The sequence below is a fragment of the Mobula hypostoma genome, chromosome 3, assembly GCF_963921235.1.
Source record: "Mobula hypostoma chromosome 3, sMobHyp1.1, whole genome shotgun sequence".
Taxonomy (NCBI): Eukaryota; Metazoa; Chordata; class Chondrichthyes; order Myliobatiformes; family Myliobatidae; genus Mobula; species Mobula hypostoma.
In genome coordinates this window covers 136,602,619-136,622,700 of record NC_086099.1, presented here as the reverse complement: position 1 = coordinate 136,622,700, position 20,082 = coordinate 136,602,619, and the positions used below count along the sequence as shown (strand labels likewise).

General features: G+C 40.6%; 1 protein-coding gene across 1 annotated transcript in view; it reads right to left on the bottom strand.

Moving 5' to 3' along the window:
• Nucleotides 1-20,082, bottom strand: part of agmo (alkylglycerol monooxygenase) — a 403,147-nt gene that overhangs the window by 307,383 nt on the left and 75,682 nt on the right. The window contains exon 3 of the mRNA XM_063043768.1: nt 344-495. Coding sequence (XP_062899838.1) covers nt 344-495 — 152 coding nt within the window. The remainder of the gene's footprint in view (nt 1-343; nt 496-20,082) is intronic.

The following is a 20,082-nucleotide window of genomic DNA, read 5'->3' as shown; positions in this document are numbered from 1 at the left end:
ACATTGGCTTAATGCATGTCTGATCATTCATACAAAGAATGGGTTTCTTTGCCATTACACAGGACTGCTGTCACAAAAGGATCTAGCAAGACGTTGTAAGGCAACACAAGCAAACACTAAATAGGCTAAATGGCCCGTTCTGATTTGTAATATAATCTAATAGTGTTAGATTATGTTCATCAAACCACGACATTACTGTCATATCCAACTACTTTAAGATTACTGCAGTTTAAGTTTTATGGATGGAGTCTCAATTTAATTTTAAACATATGTGGTAGATATTATGCAATAAGAATGCCATAATCTTTCATAACATCAGTGTAGCCCATCAGTATCTACTTACCATGCGACATTCGATGAAGCCAATAATAAGCAAAATCAACTCCTATAAATGCCAACCACCAAGTCCAAGGCGAATTCCAAGGAAGTACATAGAGTCTAAAGTTCTCCCAGATATAGATATAACCAGTCAGTTCAATGCCTCTCCCAAATAATCTAGCAAAAAAAGGAAAATACAAAAAATTAGTAGGCAATATATTTTTCTAAAGTGGATGCATATTTGGCAAAAGCAAAAAAAACTAATCCTGACAAAACTGAAAATGCTATAAACACTCTATTCTATGAATACTGAGCTAGGTTCCTTTCCTTAAATATTATGAACTCAATCTGTCAGTGTGACAAACTATACCCGAATACTACAAAAAGACTACATTTAAAAGCGACAGTGATGCCAAACATCTTTATTTGCCTTTGATCGCATAAACATAACCTATGGTAGTTCCTGGCCTATTCCTCTGAAGGTATAGTATTTGTGTCCATCTATTCTCTTATCTTCATGATTCAGTAAGTGATACTTTGGGAATCAATGCTGAATCATAAAACAATCAAAAGAGGCAAGATTATGAAAAATCACAACATTAATGGGATTTAAGAGGAAAAATAGAAATATAATTCTAGCACTGCTTGTTTAAGCCACAATCTTGTTAAGTAAACACCAAGGTTAAACTCTTAATCAGGAGAAAAATTCAAATTAAACAAGAAACTCTTTTAATAAACAATAATAAAATCTTTACTACATCCAATTTTTTTCAGCTTGCATTTCAAGTTCAACAGACGTTAAAAAGTCTGGGATTTTCCAATACCTCTATAAAATTCCATCAAAGAAATTGAGGGAACCTTCCTAATCAATGAAAATGCTCATTCCAGGAGCCACATTTGTTAATTTTTTAAAATTCCATTTACGTTCTACTGTGATAGAAAGGGAATTACAAAACTCTTTTATTCTACAATAGGACTACAATTTGTGTCACTAAGTATTGGAAATATTTAAGAAGCTTAATGAGAATTCTGGAAGGATTTCCTGCATTATTATTCCAAATTCCTAGAATTAATTTCTGGTCCACCAGCAATTTTCTATAAATTATTTTCCTAATTGTGCTTTTGTTTCTTACTTATCCTCCGATCGTCTTGTTTAGATATCAAGGACATCAAAAGATCTTAGGTTAGTGCACATAGTTATATACATAGTTTAACATCCATCTTATCACCAACTTTTCTTCTTCTTTTAACCAGCTCCCATCTTTCTCCGCATCTTAAAGCTTGAATTACCTCCAGTTTCCTAATTCTGTCAAAAATTCTGTTTAATATTAATTATATTTCTCTCTGTCTACAGGTACAAACTGACATGCTGAGTAATTCCAGCATTCTGTCTTTGTTATGAATTGATTAACTACTAAGTTAACTAGTCCTGGATGTCAACATCTCTGAAGATCTATCCTGGGCCAAACATATTGATGCAATTATAAAGAAGGCACAACAGCGACTATATTTCATCAGGAATTTGAGGAGACTTGGTATGACACCACTCTCGCATATTTCTACTGATGTACCATGATGATCATTTTAACTGGCTGGATCACTGTCTGATATGGAGGGGCCACCGCACAGGATCAGAAATAGCTGCAGATGGTTGTAAACTCAGCCAGCTTCATTATGGCAGCAATGAGGACATCTTCAAAAGGCGATGCCACAAAAAAGTGGCACCCATTATTAAGGACCCCCATCACCTTGGACATGCCATTTTCTCATTGCTACCATCAAGAAGGAGGTACAGAAGCCTGAAGACACACACTCAACACTTTAGGAATAGCTTCTTCCCGACCACCATCAGATTTCTGAATGGACAATAAACCCGTGACAACTACCTCAATATTTTTTGCTCTCTTTTTGCACTACTTGTTGAAGTTAATTTAATATATATATATACATATATATATCTTATTGTTATTTATATTTTTTATTACTGTATTATGTATTGCAATGTACTGCTAACACAAAACAACGAATTTCATGACATGTGCCAGTGATATTAAACCTGATTCTTGTCTTTGCTTTATTACTAGTTTTAATTTGGGTATTGTGATATTTTGTTGCAGCCTTCTGCAAAATAATGATTCTTTTAAGTAAATGAGCCAAAAGTCCACCTTTCTATGTTTACGACATTTCTTGAACAATTCAAAACTTTTGGGAAAATCCTTATTGGACAATTACATTTCATAAATAAATTCCAATCAGTCTGAATTGCAGTAAAAGAGCTAATTCTTTGTGACTTTCAGAATCCAATCCTCTTAAGCCTTTTACTAAAACATTAAGGTGCAAAAATAAATAATAACTTGCTACTTTTGGCTGAAGTTGAATAATCTTTCATTGGAAAGAGTTGACTGCTTTACCTGTGGAAGAATAATTGTATTCATCTCCTAGTTTCAACTAATCTCTGCTATTAAACTCCTGACCTCTCATTGTAAAATAACTCTGCCATCAATTTTTCCATCAGTAAATGTATTCAATATCAATTTTATGAAACCTGGTTACATCAGAATATTCAGCGAAAATCTTGTCATGTTACCTACAAATAGTTTGCTGCGGGTCTTACTTTAGAGTACAAAATAGCTCCCTGTGACATTCAGTTAATAAAAAAAGCATTTAATTCATTGATTTAATGCCTGGTCCAAGCAAAATAAAGTGATAAACATTGAAGATGATTCCAGGGTTCCAGAAGTGGGACTAGGAAGGAAAGAATTTAATTCTACAATTCTATCATATTTATTTATTTTTTTTCATATTTCATCACAACAAATATGCTCCCATCAGTCCCATCCCTCAATTTTCATTCAATTTATTCTCTATTACATGTCTATTAAATCTCCTGTTACTGGTCTACTCCAGGATAAAATAATAATAACAAATTAATCTCCCAACATATCTATAGGGCATGGGAGGAAATCAGGCGACTGAGCAAAAAGCCATGTAGCCTTCAGGAGAAGCTATAAATTACACAAACAGAATCAAACACAAGTCGGTGGAGTTGTGAAAATCAACACCAACTACTCCATCATACTGCCACATCTCATCTGCTGACCACATGAATATTTAGCCTCCCCATACCAAGCATCTGTTCTCACACTTGAAAGATATGAATTAGATGGGGTGTTGCATGTGGATAATTACATGGGATATTTACAGATTATAGGTTGCACGGACTAATTCATCTCACGCGAGCACACCCATTTATGCAGCAGTTCATTTTAATCACAAGAAAGTCTGCCAATGCTGCAAATCCAAATGAACACATACAAAATGCTGGAAGAACTCAGCAGGCCAGGCACCAGTGATTAGTTGAAACTAGGAGATGAATACAATTATTCTTCTACTAGTAAGCATTCAACTCTTCCCAATGAAAGATTATTCAACTTCAGCCAAAAGTAGCAAGTTATTACCTATTTTTGCACCTTAATGTTTCAGTAAAAGGCTTAAGAGCATGGTCAGTATTTCGGGCCAAGACCCTTTTTAAAATTTCGTCTGAGAAGCACCTTTGCGAACAGTTGGCAGTGCCTACATTTTAGCTGCCCCAGTAACTACATTTTACAAACACAAGAAAATCTGCAGATGCTGAAAATCGAAAGCAACAAACCCAAAATGCTGGAGGAACTCCGCAGGCGAGGCAGCATCTATGGAAAAGGGGAAGCTGTTGTCGTTTCGGACAGAGACTCTTCTTCAGGACTAAAAAGGAAGGGAAGAAGTCGGAGTACGAAGGGGAGGGGAGGAATAAGTACAAGCTGGCAGGTGATAGGTGAAACCAAGAGGGGTGAAGTAAAGAGCCAGGAAGTTGATTGGTGAAAGAAATGAGGGCTGGAGGAAGGGGAATCTGACAGGAGACTATAGAAGATCATGGAAGAAAAGGAAGGAGGAGCACCACAGGGAGATGATGGCCAGGTAAACAGATAAGGTGAGAGAGGGAAACAGGGATGGGGACTGGTAAAGAAGAAGTGGGGGGGGGGCAGATATTGCAATTACCATAAGTTTGAGAATTTGATGTTCATGCCATCAGGTTGGAGGCTACCTCAACAGAACATAAGGTGTTGCCTTCTGAGTGTGGCCTCCTTGCGGCAGTAGAAGAGCCCATGGATTGACATGTCGGAATGGGAACACAAAGTGGAATTGAAATGGGAGGCCACAGGGATATGCCGCTTTTCCTGACAGATGGAGCGTAGGTGCTTGGTGAAGCAGTCTCCCAATCTACGCTGGGTCTCACCAATATACAGGAGGCCACACCAGGAGCACTAGATACAGTAGATGACTGCAACATACTTGCAGGTGAAGAGTCATCTCACCTGAAAGGACTGCTTGGGGACCTGAATGGTAGTGAGGGAAGAGGTGTAGAGGCAGATGTAGCACTTGTTTCGCTTGCAAGGAATAGGGTTGCCAACTGTCCCGTATTAGCTGGGACATCTCGTATACTGGGCTAAATTGGTTTGTCCCATACAGGACCGCCCTTTTCCCGTATTTCCCCCGCTAAGGTACAGCGTTCCTATGAAACCGTTCGTGCCGAAATGGCATAAAGCGAAGAAGCAATTACCATTAACTTATATGGGAAAAATTTTTGAGCGTTCCCAGACCCAAAAAATAGCCTACCAAATCATACCAAGAACACATAAAACCTAAAATAACACTAGCATATAGTAAAAGCAGAAATGATATGATAAATACACAGCCTATATGAAGTAGAAATAATGTATGTACAGTGTAGTTTCACTTAACAGAATCTGGAAGATTAAGCCAAAACCAATTTGTAGAAAAAAATCAGCACGTACACGCATGCGCATGTCATGTATATGCACGTCACACATGCACACACAGGTGCCTGCACAAAGCTTCATGGTCATGGTAGTCTTCCTTGGGGTAAACATAAGTGTCCCGTATTTGACCGCTACTATTGTCCCTTATTTGGGAGTGAGAAAGTTGGCAACCCTAACCAGAAAGGAGATCAGTGGGGAAGGACGAGTGGACAAGGGAATCACGTAGGGTGCGATGCCTGCGGAAAGCAGAAAGTGTGGAGGGGAGGTGGAGATCCTCCAGCATTTTGTATGAGCTTCACTTTACGTTGCCTTTTCTCTTTGGATTTATCTGGGTTGCGAAAAACCTTTTAAAAGGCCTCAGAATTAGCATTAACAGCTCCAATTTGGCTTTGAAAACCTACAAATTACTATCATAGTTCTAAAGCTGAACTTCAAGCAGACGTATACTAATGCTGACATATCCTTCAAGCAGGGTGAGTAAAATAACATTATATAGAGTTAAGAAAACAATTATGTTTAATTTGCATTTTAGAGGTAAACAATGTTGGCCTAGAATGTTGTAACAATTGGCCAGATGTATGAATTATTACCTAGAAAGTGAAAAGTGGTCTTTGGATCAGCTGTCACCACAAAAGTGGTGAGCCTGCTGGCATACAAAAAAACTTAGGCAGGATCAACATTAAAAATAGTGAACACTTTTCATAGCACGATGTCAAAGATCTAAACAACAATCTTTTGGGAAAAAAAATAATCAGAGTACAAAAGCTCACTGGGCTATAATATTTTTTTATAAAAGAAACTGCAAGAAAGGGTGTTGACAGAATGCAGACATCTGAATTGCACTTCATCACGAAAAGGATTTGTTATACTGCATACCAGCTGCTCAGTATTTATCATAAACATTCAGACCACCTGCATGATCTGAGGTGCAGGAAATTTGTGAACTAACAATTAGAATTTCACTACTGCATCCTGCTGCAACAGAATTTAATGACCACATCATGAAGAAGTTGCAGAAGAAATACATTAAAACAGTTCAAGGTAAAATAGCAATGCTGGCAATGATTAATCTGCAGACTGGGTAAACGAAAAATTACTTAAAAACATACTGACAAAATGGAACCATTCTCAATGAACACTTTTGTTCTCTTCCAATTAAGAAATTGTAAACTATTGCAGAAACTTGCTTGTATCGTCATGGTTACAATGGTAGTTATTGATACTGTCATTACATCAATGTAGAGCATCTGCAGTGGAAGTTTCAAAAGATACCTCAGCGCTAAGCCCAAGCCTAAATGAAACCAAGTAAAATACGTGGATTCAGTTTGGATTGTGTCATGTATTTGTTGTCAGTCCCAGGTAGGGACAGGCCAGACTGTGCCATAATAGCCCAGATTGGTATATTATCCAGTCATGTTGACTTGCTTATTACCACAAGCATCCTCAGTTGTTGATCAAAAGTGGAGTATTATTATTGTCATATCCAAGTTCTGTCAACTTCAAAGAGACAGACTGGGGAAATCATAGAAATCCTGCTTACATTCAACTCAGCAAATCATGAAGTAACACATCTTGAAGAAAACTGAAAAACAGACAAACTAAATGGAACCCAGAGTCTATAGAGATGCAAGAAAAGACAGAAGTATTCAAATATTTGAAGATAGTGACACGGTACTGTAGTGGTTAGCACACATAGTTATTAGTACAGTGCCTATGACCAGGGTTAAAGTCCCACTGCTGCCTGTAGGGGATTTTTATGTTCTCCCTGTGACCACATGGTTTCCTCCAGGTGCTCTGGTTTCCTCCCACAGTCCAAAGGCATACTGGTTGGTTGGTTAATTGGTCATTATAAATTGTCCTGTGATTAGGCTAGGGTTAAATTGAGGTATTGCTAGGCAGCATGACTTGAAATGCCAGAAGCACTTTTCTGCACTGCATCTCAATCAACAGATAGGCAAACAGACAGAAAGACAGGTAAGTAGACAGACAGAGAGATAAGCAAGTAGACAGATAGACAAACAAATTTAAAGTAATGATTGGGTCAGGTACCAGACACTAATTAGCAAAGTACAAAAGTATGAAGGGCTATGGTCTCGGATCAAGTCGACGGCAGAAGGCAGTTTAAATGGTTTGGTATGGATGATATAGGCTGAGGGACCTGTTTCTGTGCTGTGCTTTTCTGTGACTCTATGAATCTATGAAAAACAATAAACCTGCTCATGAAGTAAGTGCAACTTAATCAATTTGATAATGAAATCTTGCATTGAAATAGAGATTAATTTATGTTATTGCCCTTCATTTGAGGCATCACAGCCAGCGCCTGAATTTAAAAATGAACTGATATTTGATTCCTAGATGCAGCATTATAGGGGTTGTTACTGTCCCAGTATTTGTGTATCTAAGTTGATGGAAACACAAGTTCAAATGTCATCAAAAACCTAATTCAATTAGGCAAAGCTTGAAATAAAAGGATCTAGCATTAGTAACAATCAAGCATAAATCACAGAATGATTCACAAGTGGAAGTCTATTGAACAGGGAATAGTACAGCACAGTACAGGCCTTCCAGCTGACCGACTGTATACAGACCCACTCCACAATTAATCTAACCCTTCCTTCCTACACAGTCCATAACCCTCTGTTTTTCTGACATCTGTGTACCTATTTAGAGTCTAACGGTCCTGATTGTATCGGCCTCTACAACATTCCCCAGTCATGCATTCCAAGCACACATCACTCCCTGTGTAAAAAACTTATTTCTGACATCTCTTCTAAACTTTCCTCGACACACCCTGAATGAACTATTGTCACCCTGGAAACAAAGACACTGGCTGTCCACTCTACAATCCTATCCACCTCTATGAAGTCGCCATTCATCCGCCTTCACTCCTAAAGGAAAAGTCTAAGCTTGCTCAACCTTCCTTCATAAGACATGTTCTATAATGTAGGCAACATCCAAGACTGGTCATTGAATTCATAATGATTTAAAGTAGGAGCAATCTAACCGGCTGTTTGGGCATATTCTGGAGTTAGGGTATATAGCAAATGTTAATTTCAGCAGCAACAAATCTTTAGATTTGAATGTGGATTGCAGACTGAATTTAAAACGCAGCTCTGAACAAAAGCCTCCCTGGAGCTGCAGATTGGGGCTGATTACAAACCAGGAGTCAACCATTCACTTAATGTCTGCATATGTATGAATCCAGAAACAGTCTGTGAGGATTAACATTTATTTTGGGTGTTTGGACTGTGGGTGTGAAGAAGGATGTGTTTGAAAACTATATGTAATTCAAAGGAAGCATTTCATTTACATTGTAACTATAGAATTATCCCGCTGTTACCTTTGATCTTTAGCATAGAAAAATATCATGTAATATTGGGCTAAGCAGGCCTCTTCTTCCAAGAGTGTCTCAATATGATGCCTGTTGTTAATTTTTGCTGAATAAAGCACTTCTATATTCATTAGCTTCAGTATCTCTCCAATCAATTTGTTCAAGCTATCACAGTGGCCATATCCCCTGCACTTTATTTCAAAAGAAATTGATAATGTGATAAGAACCCAATTTGCTCATTAGTGTAATTCAGGGAATGAAATATGCCGACCTTGCACAGGCTGACCAATACACGATCCTAACCTAAGCAACTTAGTTGACAAGCAAAACGGGTGTCAGTAAACAGCTGGCTTGGTGCATTAAAATCAAACACATTGCCTTTTCTGCTTGGAAATAATATGCATTAGCAGGGTGCCAGATGATAATGTGTGCTGTCTGCTTCAAAAGTTATCATACTCCTGTCATAGTAATATTCATCACTGGTGCCAAGTTTTCCCTCTCTACAGATTATGGAAATAATCCACAGCACCAGCTAAAATACTGCTACACAGGTCTGAAATTGATAACTATTGTACAATTTAGCACATCCAACTATTTCATCTTCTTTCCAACAGAAACATAAAATAATTATATAGCTTAATTTTCTCTGATGAGATTATTAATTGCACACTAGGAGCTCTCAGGTGAAATTTCCACATCCACTCTTTCAGCTTTAAATGCTGTTACAAGCATTTGGCAACTCTGAGCTTTCAGGATGCAGAAAACTGTCATGGTGCTGAGAAGTATTTATGAAGGAGAGGCAAAGTACTGAGAGATATTTCTTTGTTCCAGGTAATAGTTGCAACTCTTTCACTGTCACTGAATCAGCACCTTGAATTTCCTTCCCACAACATCACTTATATTTGCACAGTGTCATCAACGTTTTGAACCACCCATGTCTTTCGCCAAACCTAAGGTACACTGCTTCCCTAAGGCAACTTCAAAGTCAAAGTCTAAGTAAAATTTGCATGCAAAGTACATATATGGTACCGTACACAACTCAGATTTTTTTGCAGGCATTTACAAGAAAATAAAGAAATGCAATAGGATTTATGAAAAACTATACATAAACAAAGACAAGCAACTATCATGCAAATAGACAAATCATGCAAATAAGAAATCATTAATTCTGAGAACATGAGAGGTAGAGTCCTTGAAAGTGAGTCTGTAGATTGTGGAATCAGTTCAGAGTTGCAATGAGTGAAGTTATCTACACCACTTTAAGAGCCTGATGGTTGCAGCGTAATAACTACTCCTGAACTTGGTGATGTGGGACCTAAGGCTCCTGTTCCTCCTGCCTGATGGTAGTACTGAGAATAGAGCATAGTCTGGATGGTGGGAGTCCTTGAAGATCATGGTCATGATCTTTCAAGAGCCACTTGATTCTGGCATGGTCCCAGAGGACCGTAAGATTGCAAATGTCACTCCACTCTTCAAGAAGGGAGGAAGGCAAAAGAAAGGAAATTATAGGCCAGTTCGCCTAACCTCAGTCGTTGGGAAAGTGTTAGAGTCTATTACTGAGGATAAGGTTTCAAGGTACTTGGAAACTAATGATAAAATAAGTCAAAGTCAGCATGGCTTCTGAAAATGGAAATGTTGCCTGACAAATCTGTTAAGAGTTCTTTGAGGAAGTAACAAGCAGGGTGGACAAAAGACAGGCAGTGGATGTCATTTACTTGGATTTTCAGAAAGCATTTGATAAGGTGCCACACAAGGCTGCTTAATAAGATAAAATCCTATAGCATTACAGGAAAGATACTGGCAAGGCTGGCAGACAGGAGGCAGCGAGTGGGAATAAAAACAGCCTTTCCTGGTTGGCTCCCGGTGACCAGTGATGTTCCTCAGGGGTCAGTATTGGGACAGCTGCTTTTCACATTGTTTGTCAATGACATAGATCATGGAACTGATGGTTTTGTGGCCAAGTTTGCAGCTGATACAAAGATAGGTGGAGGGGTAGGTAGTGCTGAGGAAGCAATACAAGAATGGGCAAAAAAGTGGCAAATGGAATACAATGTTGGGAAATGTATGATAATGCATTTTGGTAAAAGGAACAATAGTGCAGACTATTATCAAAGTGAGGAGAAGGTTCAAACATCAGAGGTGCAGAGGAACTGAGTCCTTGTGCAAGACTCCCAGAAGGTTAATTCACAGGTTGAGTCGGTGGTAAAGAAGGCAAATGCAACGTTAACATTATTTCAAGGGAAATAGAACATAACAGCAAGGAGATAATGCTGAGCCTTTAAAAGACACTAGTCAGGCCACACGTAGAGTATTGGCAACAGTTTTGGGCCCCATATCTCAAAAAGGATGCATTGTCACTGGAGAGAGTCCAGAGGAGGTTCACAAGGATGATTCCAGGAATGAAGAGGTTAACATATGAGGAGTGTTTGGCAGCCTTGGGCCTGTACTCAGTGGAATTTAAAAGAATGTCGGGGGATCTCATTGAAACCTACCAAATGTTGAAAGGACTAGATAGGGTGGATGTGGAAAGGATGTTTCCTGTGCTGGGGAATCCAGAACTAGAGGGCACAGCTTCAAAATTGAGGGGCAACCCTCTAGAACAGAAGTAATGAGGAACTTTTTAGCCAAAGAGTAGCAAATCTGTGGAATGCTCTATAACAGACTGTGGTGGAGACCAAGTCTGTACAAATATTTAAGGCAGAAGTTGATGATTTCCTGATTGGTCGGGGCATCACAGGATATGGTGAGAAGGCACGTGTACGGGGTTGAGTGGGATCCAGGATCAGCCATGATGGCATGGTGGTGCAGACTCGATGGACTGAATGGCCTAATTCTGCTCCTGTGTCCTATGGTCTTATGACGGATGCTGCTTTTTGTGCATGTAAGTGTACTCAGTGGTGGGGGCGTCTTGGCATGTGATGAACTGGGCTGTATCCATCACGCTCTGCTGACTTTTCCATTCCTGAGCACTGGTGTTTCCATTCCAGACCATGATGCAGCCAGTTAGGATACTGTCCACTATACAACAATAAACATTTGTCAAAATTAACAGTGATACCCATCTCATTCACAATCCAAAAAGAAATACAACTAGTTACACGTACTTACCTACCTTACTCTATTGCAGACATCCCACCTCTCCCGAAGTTCCGGGAGTCTCCCGCATATTGATAGTGGCTCCCTGATGCCAGCAAATTATATACAATATCCCGGAAATCTATTTTTTTGAGGGGGAGAGGGGGAGAGGGGGAGGGGGAGGGAGGGGGGGGGAGAGAAACAGACAGACAGATAGACAGACAGACAGACATAGCGAGTGAGTGACAGAGAGAGCGTCCTGATTGGTCTCTCTTTGTGCTAAGTAGACCTATCAGTTTTCTCTGTGGGCGGGTTTTATAGTCAACCTCTCTCTCTCTTTCATTGTCCATCAGTTCAGTTTAGTGTCCTGCAGCGCCATGGCAGAGTGTTCCAAAAAAAAGAAAACATAAAACATACTTCACCCCAGACTACTCTAAGTATGATGTAGAAAGGGCATTCAGCATGGTGTGTCACATTAAGACAGAATTCAGAAGACAACTGTCTTACAAAACGCTTGTGAATCTGATGTCTTGCAAAGTTAACAAATTCATTGACACAAACTGCTATGAGGTTGAGACTTCTGGCAAAATGCTCAAGTCTGCCAAGCAAGCCACATCACAGTACAAGGAAAGTTTGCAAAAGAAATAGAAAATCTATTTGCATTAGCATTTAGCTATTAGCATTGAGACTGTCCTGTATACATACACCCTTGGAGGTCGACTGGGGGGGCGGGGAACGGAGGTAATGGTGCTACCTCCCTGAAATGAGTTTTTGCAGGGTGGGATGTCAGCTACTACATCCCTCACTCTACCCTAGAATTTGTCCCACCACTGAAAAGCCTCAATGTAATGGCATCATTCAGAATATGTCTGGGTTAACTCACAAAATACCCACTCTAGCTGTCACAACCAGCCATTTCCACATTTACGCAAGTTAGTTCAACAAAAACATGGGATCTAAGTTTAAGCAATGTTAATGCCATCCATTACTGAATCTGGATAAAAGTGGTTTGTTGTTTCTAGTGCCACAGGGTAGCTTGCTTTAATGACGTTAAAAGAACTGGATCATTACTGAAAGTGGTTGACTCAAACACTCCGAAACAAAAAAAAATTGTATGAAACAGAAATTATTAATTTCTTATTTCCTCACAATACTTAAGAATTGCCCAATCTTCCTCTAACTAAATTTCAAATCATACATTTATGCTCCCATTTTTTACATACGCAGTATCAAGAAGCAATTTTACATCAGTTCTGCAGGTTCTGGGATCCCATCCCGAATATATTCTTCAGGGCAATAAAATCTGTCATTTATTAATTCCCTGTCAGCTGTGGTTTATACAGATGATCCTGTTATTTTCTTTATTTTCAAAGCTCTGCAATAATCTCAAAATATTTTATTACCAAGAAGTTAAATCCCTCGATATCAGGTTCGGATCAGTTAATTGCCTCATATACCAAGATGCAATGAAATTTCCTGTTCCAAACTAATTCAACTTTATTTTACCTAGACTTTACCAATCTTCAAACTCCAGTAGTTATATGGTAAACTACTCATTTATCCTGCTGGTTTATTTCAGCCTTGTTCATAAATGCTGTAATGTGAGCATTGCTAGAAGTAAGTTAATACTAATTAGGATAATGGGGGGTTTCTACTTCCATTCTTTTTACTTCCAGTGTGTTTTTGTGTACAGGTGTACCCCGCTTTTCGATCGTTCGCTTTACAACACCTCGCTGTTACGAAAGACCTACATCAGTTACCTGTTTTTGCTAACAGGAGGAGTTTTCACTGTTACGAAAAAAGGCAGCGCGTGCCCCGAGCAGCCAGCTCCTCCCCTGGAACTGCATTCTAGCTAGCATTGCTTAAACACGTGCCTGTGAGCATCTGTGCTTAATGTTGATTTATTTTGAGCATCCATTAGCAAGATGAGTTCTAAGGTATCGGAAAAGCTTAAACGAGCTCGAAAGGGTGTTACACTTAGTGTAAAACTGGACATAATTAAGCGTTTCGATCGTGGTGAATGAAGTAAGGACAAAGTGAGTTTGGCTTGTGGAAGTTGACGAAGATGATATTGAAGAAGTTTTGGCATCCCATGACCAAGAACTGATAGATGAAGAGCTGATGCAATTGGAAGAGGAAAGGATAACAATCAAAACCAAATGCAGTAGCAAACGGACCGAAAGTGAAGTCGTCCAGGAACTGAACGTGAAGCAACTGCGTGAAATTTTCACTGCAATTGATAACAATGATTGCAGAAAAGTACGATTTTAATTTTGAAATGGTTCGTCGGTTTAGGGCATACTTGCAGGATGGATTGAGTGCTTACAAAGAACTGTATGATAGAAAAATGTGCGAGGCTAAGCAGTCAACCATACTGTCGTTTTTCAAGCCTTCCACATCAGCCACAGCAGACGACGAACCTCGACCTTCGACATCAAGGCAGGCAGACATAGAAGAAGATGACCTGCCTGCCCTGATGGAAACAGATGACGACGAGATGACACCCCAGTGTCCCACCACCCCAACCTCCAACGACTCAGTCTAACACACTATCATCAGTGTGCTCGCTGTCTTCCCGATTCCGGTAAGTGATACTACACTGTACGTACATTATTTCTACTTTATATAGGCTGTGTATTTCTACGTGTTATTTGGTATGATTTGGCAGCTTCATAGTGTAAAGGTTACTAGAGAAAGTGTTTCTGCCGAGAGCACTTGCGCCGAGTGTTTTTGCTGAGAGCGCTTGTGCCGAGTGTTTCTGATGAGAGCGCTTGCGTGAGATTTTCACTGCGCTAGACAATGCTTCAATGATTGCAGAAAAGTATTTCTACTTTATATAGGCTGTGTGTTTATCATATCATTCCTGCTTTTACTATATGTTACTGTTAATTTAGGTTTTATGTGTTATTTAGCATGATTTTGTAGGTTATTTTTTGGGTCTGGAAACGCTCAAAAATTTTTCCCATATTAATAAATGGTAATTGTTTATTCACTTTACGATATTCCGGTTTACAAACCGTTTCATAGGAACGCTCTACCTTCGGATAGCGGGGGAAACCTGTATAGTGTGCCCGCCATGCCGTACGGGTTGTAAAAGCCTCTGTATATACATAACGGTTTTGAAGTTTGAGATAAAGTTGTTTCTTGGGCATGAAGTTGTCGAGTGTGCCTTTTTCAAAGTAGAAGTTACTACATATTTTTGGCGACGAGGTGAACTGGGTTTGTGAACGTATCGACACGTTTTTCGAACGGGAGCTTTGCATTTCAGATGGCTACATTTGGAACTATTGGTGAATTTCTGGAAGGAAACGAGGACTGGCCGGAGTATCAGGAAAGGTTGGGACACTTTTTCTGTGCTAATGGAATTACTGAGGAGGCTAAGAAGTGCTCTATTCTCCTGAGTGTGTGTGGGGCAAAGACCTACAAGCTAATAAAGAATACAGCCGCACCGCAGAAACCGGGGGACATTCTATATGACAAACCGGTCAAGCTCGTGGGGAACCACTACAATCCGAAACCTTCTCTGATAATTCAACGGTGTAAGTTTCACAGCCGTTTCAGGAAGCCAGGTCAGTCTGTGGCCAATTTCGTGGCCGAGCTTCGGCAGCTGTCGGAGCATTGTGATTTCGGATCGGCGTTGGAAAACATGCTCTGTTATCGATTGGTATGCGGCACTAATAATAACGGCATACAATGCTGCCTGTTAGGGGAAACCCCACCGTTGACTTTCAAGAAAGCCTTAGAGATTGCCCAAGGCATGGAGATGGCTGCTAATAATGTCAAGGATATCCAGAAAGGACATGGGTGGTCGCAGTCGGTGGCAGTGCACCAAGTCAGGAGGGAGACTGGTAAACAGGCAAAGCAGGTGGAATGTTTCCAGTGTGGAGGGACGCACTATGCAAATGATTGCAAATTCAAAGACACTGTCTGCCATGCTTGTAGCAAAAAGGGACATTCAGCTAAAAAGTGCAGAAGTTCAAAGGGTAAGATTAAGCCTGGGCAGGGGAATGCTCAACAGGCTCAGGCAGCCACACACCATCTAGAAGAAGCAGATGAAGAGGCAGCGTGTGCCTACAACATGTTTGTAGTGGAAACAGATGAGGAACCACCTGAACCATAATATGCCACAGTCACTGTCAGGGGAAAGGACATTAAGCTTGAGATTGATTCAGGGGCTACTGCATCGGTCATTAGTGAGGAGACCTACAGGAGGACATGGGGGTCCAACCTGCCTCCCATCAGACCATCAAAGCTCAAACTTAGGACCTATACTGGGCAGCCCATACCTCATTTAGGGGTGTTATATGTGGACATCTCAGCCGGGGGTCAGAAGGCTGAAGCCAGGCTAGTGATAGCTAAGGGCAGGGGGCCCAGTCTTTTGGGTCACGATTGGCTTCGCAGAATCCGGCTAAACTGGCATGAAATTAAGTATGTACACATGACGGAGGACATTCTGCAGTGGTACAGTGACGTTTTCAGGGACGAGCTGGGAACACTAAAGGGCATGACAGTGAAACTCCATGTCAACCCTGAGGCTACACCACGTTTTTTTAAGCCCTGGTCGGTGCCCTATGCCATGAAAGGCAAAGTCAAGGAGGAGCTGGAACTTCTACAGAGGCTGGGCATTATTGAGCCCGTCCAGTTTTCAAGGTGGGCGGCTCCCATTGTTCCAGTTTATAAGGCAGACAAAACGTTGAGGATATGTGGGGATTATAAGCTTACAGTGAATCAGGTCTCTAGGCTGGCCCAGAATCGCGGAAGGAGAGGAACTGAGGCCTTATGCCAAACACAAGACAGAACTCAGTCTGCAGGATGGCTGCATTTTCTGGGGGGCAAGGGTCATTGTGCCTACCCCTGGCCGTTCACAGATTGTGGAGCAAGTTCATGAGACTCACCCAGGAGTGTCTCGAATGAAAAGCCTTGCAAGATCCTACGTTTGGTGGCCAGGAATGGATCAGGATCTGGAAAACAAGGTAAAATCATGCACACATCATGTGAATATGCCACCACCAGCTCCTTTGCATCCATGGGGGTGGCCAGACCACCCCTGGTATAGGCTACATTTGGACTTTGCTGGCCCTTTCATGGGGCAGATGTTTCTTGTAATGGTAGATGCGCATTCTAAATGGATCGAAGCTCACATCATAAGCAACATCACAGCCCCCTCAACCACAGACAAACTCAGGCAAGTGTTTGCAGTCCACAGGTTGCCTGACACTCTGGTCACTGATAATGGCCCGACGTTCACCAGTGAGCTGTTCAGTGAGTTCATGCAGCAGAATGGCATTCGTCACATTCGGACGGCCCCTTTCCACCCAGCCTCAAATGGTTTGGCTGAGTGGGCTGTTCAGACAGTGAAGGAAGGCCTGAAGCGCATGGCAGGGGACTCTCTCAGCATTCGGCTTTCACGTTTCCTGTTTAAATACCGCCTCATGCCACAGACTACGACTGCCCGCACTCCAGCAGAGATGCTGATGGGGCGTAGGCACAAGTCAAGATTGGACTGCTGCGCCCGGACATGAAGGGGAAAGTGGAGAGAAAGCAGGAAAAGCAGAAGGAGGGACATGATCAACATGCGCGAGAGAGGCAGTTAAAACCAGATGATAATGTCTATGTGGGAAACAATCAGCAATGGCTGCCTGGGGTTATTCTTAAGCAGAGTGGTCCCATCTCCTATGTTGTTAAACTGACTGATGGGCGTGTTTTCCGCAGACATCAGGACCATGTGCGCCTGCGTCATGATACCGGCTCAGAGGCAGACAGTTCCATGGAGTTTCCATTTGTGAGACAGACTACAGTGGAAGCATGTCCACCAGTGACTTTGCCAGAGCGCGAAATGCTGGCAGAGGGGTCGGGGTCCCCTGAAGGGGTGGGGGGACATTCTCACGTAGACACACAGGCCCCTCTCATGCCCCCAACACCAGATCCACCCAAAACACCCTCACCAGCAGTGCCTGCTGGGTCACCAGGGATAGTGTGCAGAACACCGCGCACTCGTAAACCTCCTGACAGACTGAACCTTTGACAGGACAGTTCTTTTTTTTTGTTGTTGTTAGATTGAATGTTGAATCTGTCACATTTTCCAGATATTTTGTACTGATAAATTGTTGCTGAGATACTAGTATAAGTTTTCAGGGGTACGCAAGTTAATAACACCACTGTTACTATTTCCTAGTTTTTTACATTTGGGGATGTTGAATTTTAAAGGGGGAGAAGTATTGTAATGTGAGCATTACTATAAGTAAGTTAATACTAATTAGGATAATGGGGGGTTTTACTTTTGTTCTTTTTACTTCCGGTGGGCTTTGTATATAGTGTGTGCCTGCCATGCCGTACAGGTTGTGAAAGCCTCTGTATATGCATAACGGTTTTGAAGTTCGAGATAAAGTTGTTTCTTGGGCATGAAGTTGTCGAGCGTGCCTTTTTCAAAGTAGAAGTTACTACAATAAAGACGAAGTAGCTACATACAACAGGAAGAATGCTTTGGTAAATAATGAAACCGTAACTGGAGCTTACCTATAATGGCTGAAGCTTCACAGAACACAATTTCTCCACAGAAAAGGATTTGCACAACTGTTTGAAAATGAATACTACAGTCATGTTGGCTCAGTTGGAAGCCATCCCATCTCTCAGCCAGTAAGCAGTATTCACTACCATTAAACAGGAACTCTTGACCAACACTTCATTGTTACAGCAAGGGAAAACTCTGTTGCTGAATGTGATGTGATATCCTTCTGTCTGCTCAGAAGATCATCTCAAAAGGAGGGAAATCCTGTCATTTTTTTCCCCTTTAAATATTACAAAGAAGCAGATATCTTTCATTCACATGCTGTTTTCTGACCTTACCTTAATCTGCACAAAGTAGCTGCTGTGCTTCACAAACTCAACATGTAGACCATCAGAGAGAAACACCATCTGTTTGTGCGAAAGGACACATCAAGGCCAACCCTATTTTCCTTTCACATTGAAGAATATTGGCGATAAAGATAAGCACGTTAACAATTTGAATATATCTAGCTCATTGCAGAGAAAGAAGGCCACATTTCACATACAGAAAAAGACTGGCACCGATTTAACAGGCAAAGCAGCCGATTTTGACATTTTGTGATCCATGTCCAAGAAAAGCTCTGTTAAATGGTAAAGTTGCTATATTTTTCAATGGCACTACAAAGAAAAAGTTTCATATGAATAAAGAAATCTTTCAGATTTACTTCTGTTCAACAAAACATCTCAGGACACTGCTGAATAACAGCAGTGTGGTCCACAGTTCAGGCAAGAATTCAGGTTGATGTACAGGAAATGCAGCTATAATGAAAGAATTGTTATGGAAGATTAAAGTCGACTGACCCACCTAACTAAGCGTTTGTGCATCAATCCATATATATGGTTAGCACAGTGACTCTTCAAATGGTATTATTTTCCAATGTTAAATTGCACTGGATGTGGTTTGAAAGAAAGCATAGATAATGATCTTTTGGCAAAGGGATACAAAATACTCTCTGCTCCCTCTTACTATGAGATACATATGCCCTTTTTCACGTAGGAACACCATTACTTTGGCCCAGTAAAAGCAAATCAAACAAACCAGGTTTTATTTTACGTTTCTGGTACAATATAGCTTGGATTGCACAGAATGGCTCTCCCACAAGGAACAGCCTACTGTAGCTGCTTGCTTTCTTGTAGCACAACATTCTCACATGGTTTATTGTATCTCATCTACCTTTACAGCGTTTCCTCGTTAGAGGTAGCCAGTTCTCCAATAAAAGGACCTTTTGATAAAATGGTTTTAATAAAACGAGGGAAGCCAAAAATCTTTTAAAAAACAAATTTCCCAGCTGCAAGTGGAGTTAACCTGAAGCTGTTTTAATTTCAGTTTTATATCCTGTCAGGTGCAAAGATTTAGCACAGACGTCCACTTAATTGCCCAGCCGGCCAGCTACAAACCAGTACCACAGATGTTTTAAGCAATTACCCTGTAAAGTAACTGGTGATCATAATGTAGTAAAAAATGATTGTTCCTAATTTATATGAAACAAATAGCTGTACTCTATTCACAAACAGCAAGAATATTATGAAGGTCTGACCGACCTGCTTCTCACATGTGCAAATCTCATTTCCTTGTGCTCTTAGAATTCTAGTCACTTCTATACTGTTACGGGGGCTTCAGAAAATAGGCCATGTAAATACTAGGTAAAACTAAAGTGAACGGTATTCCTTCTGTTAACAATTTTACTGAAACAGCAGAAGATCGAGAAATTCTAGTTTTGTGTTTCACTAAAACCATTGACGCAGAATTTCAGCCCTGTATTCTCTCCAACATCTGCACTTAACAATTTGCTGGACCAGACGGACTTCATCTTTAGTGCAATCTCTGAATAATTACTGGTTTATTGCAAACAGGCTGCACGTAAGTTGAAGAAAAAATTGCTCTAGCTTCCAGACAAACATAGATGAAATTTAGTCATGAAAAAAAACTCCTTCTTGTAAATAAGACAATGTTATGTAATTTTGCAGCAAAGCCGTTTCTCCCTACTCATTAGA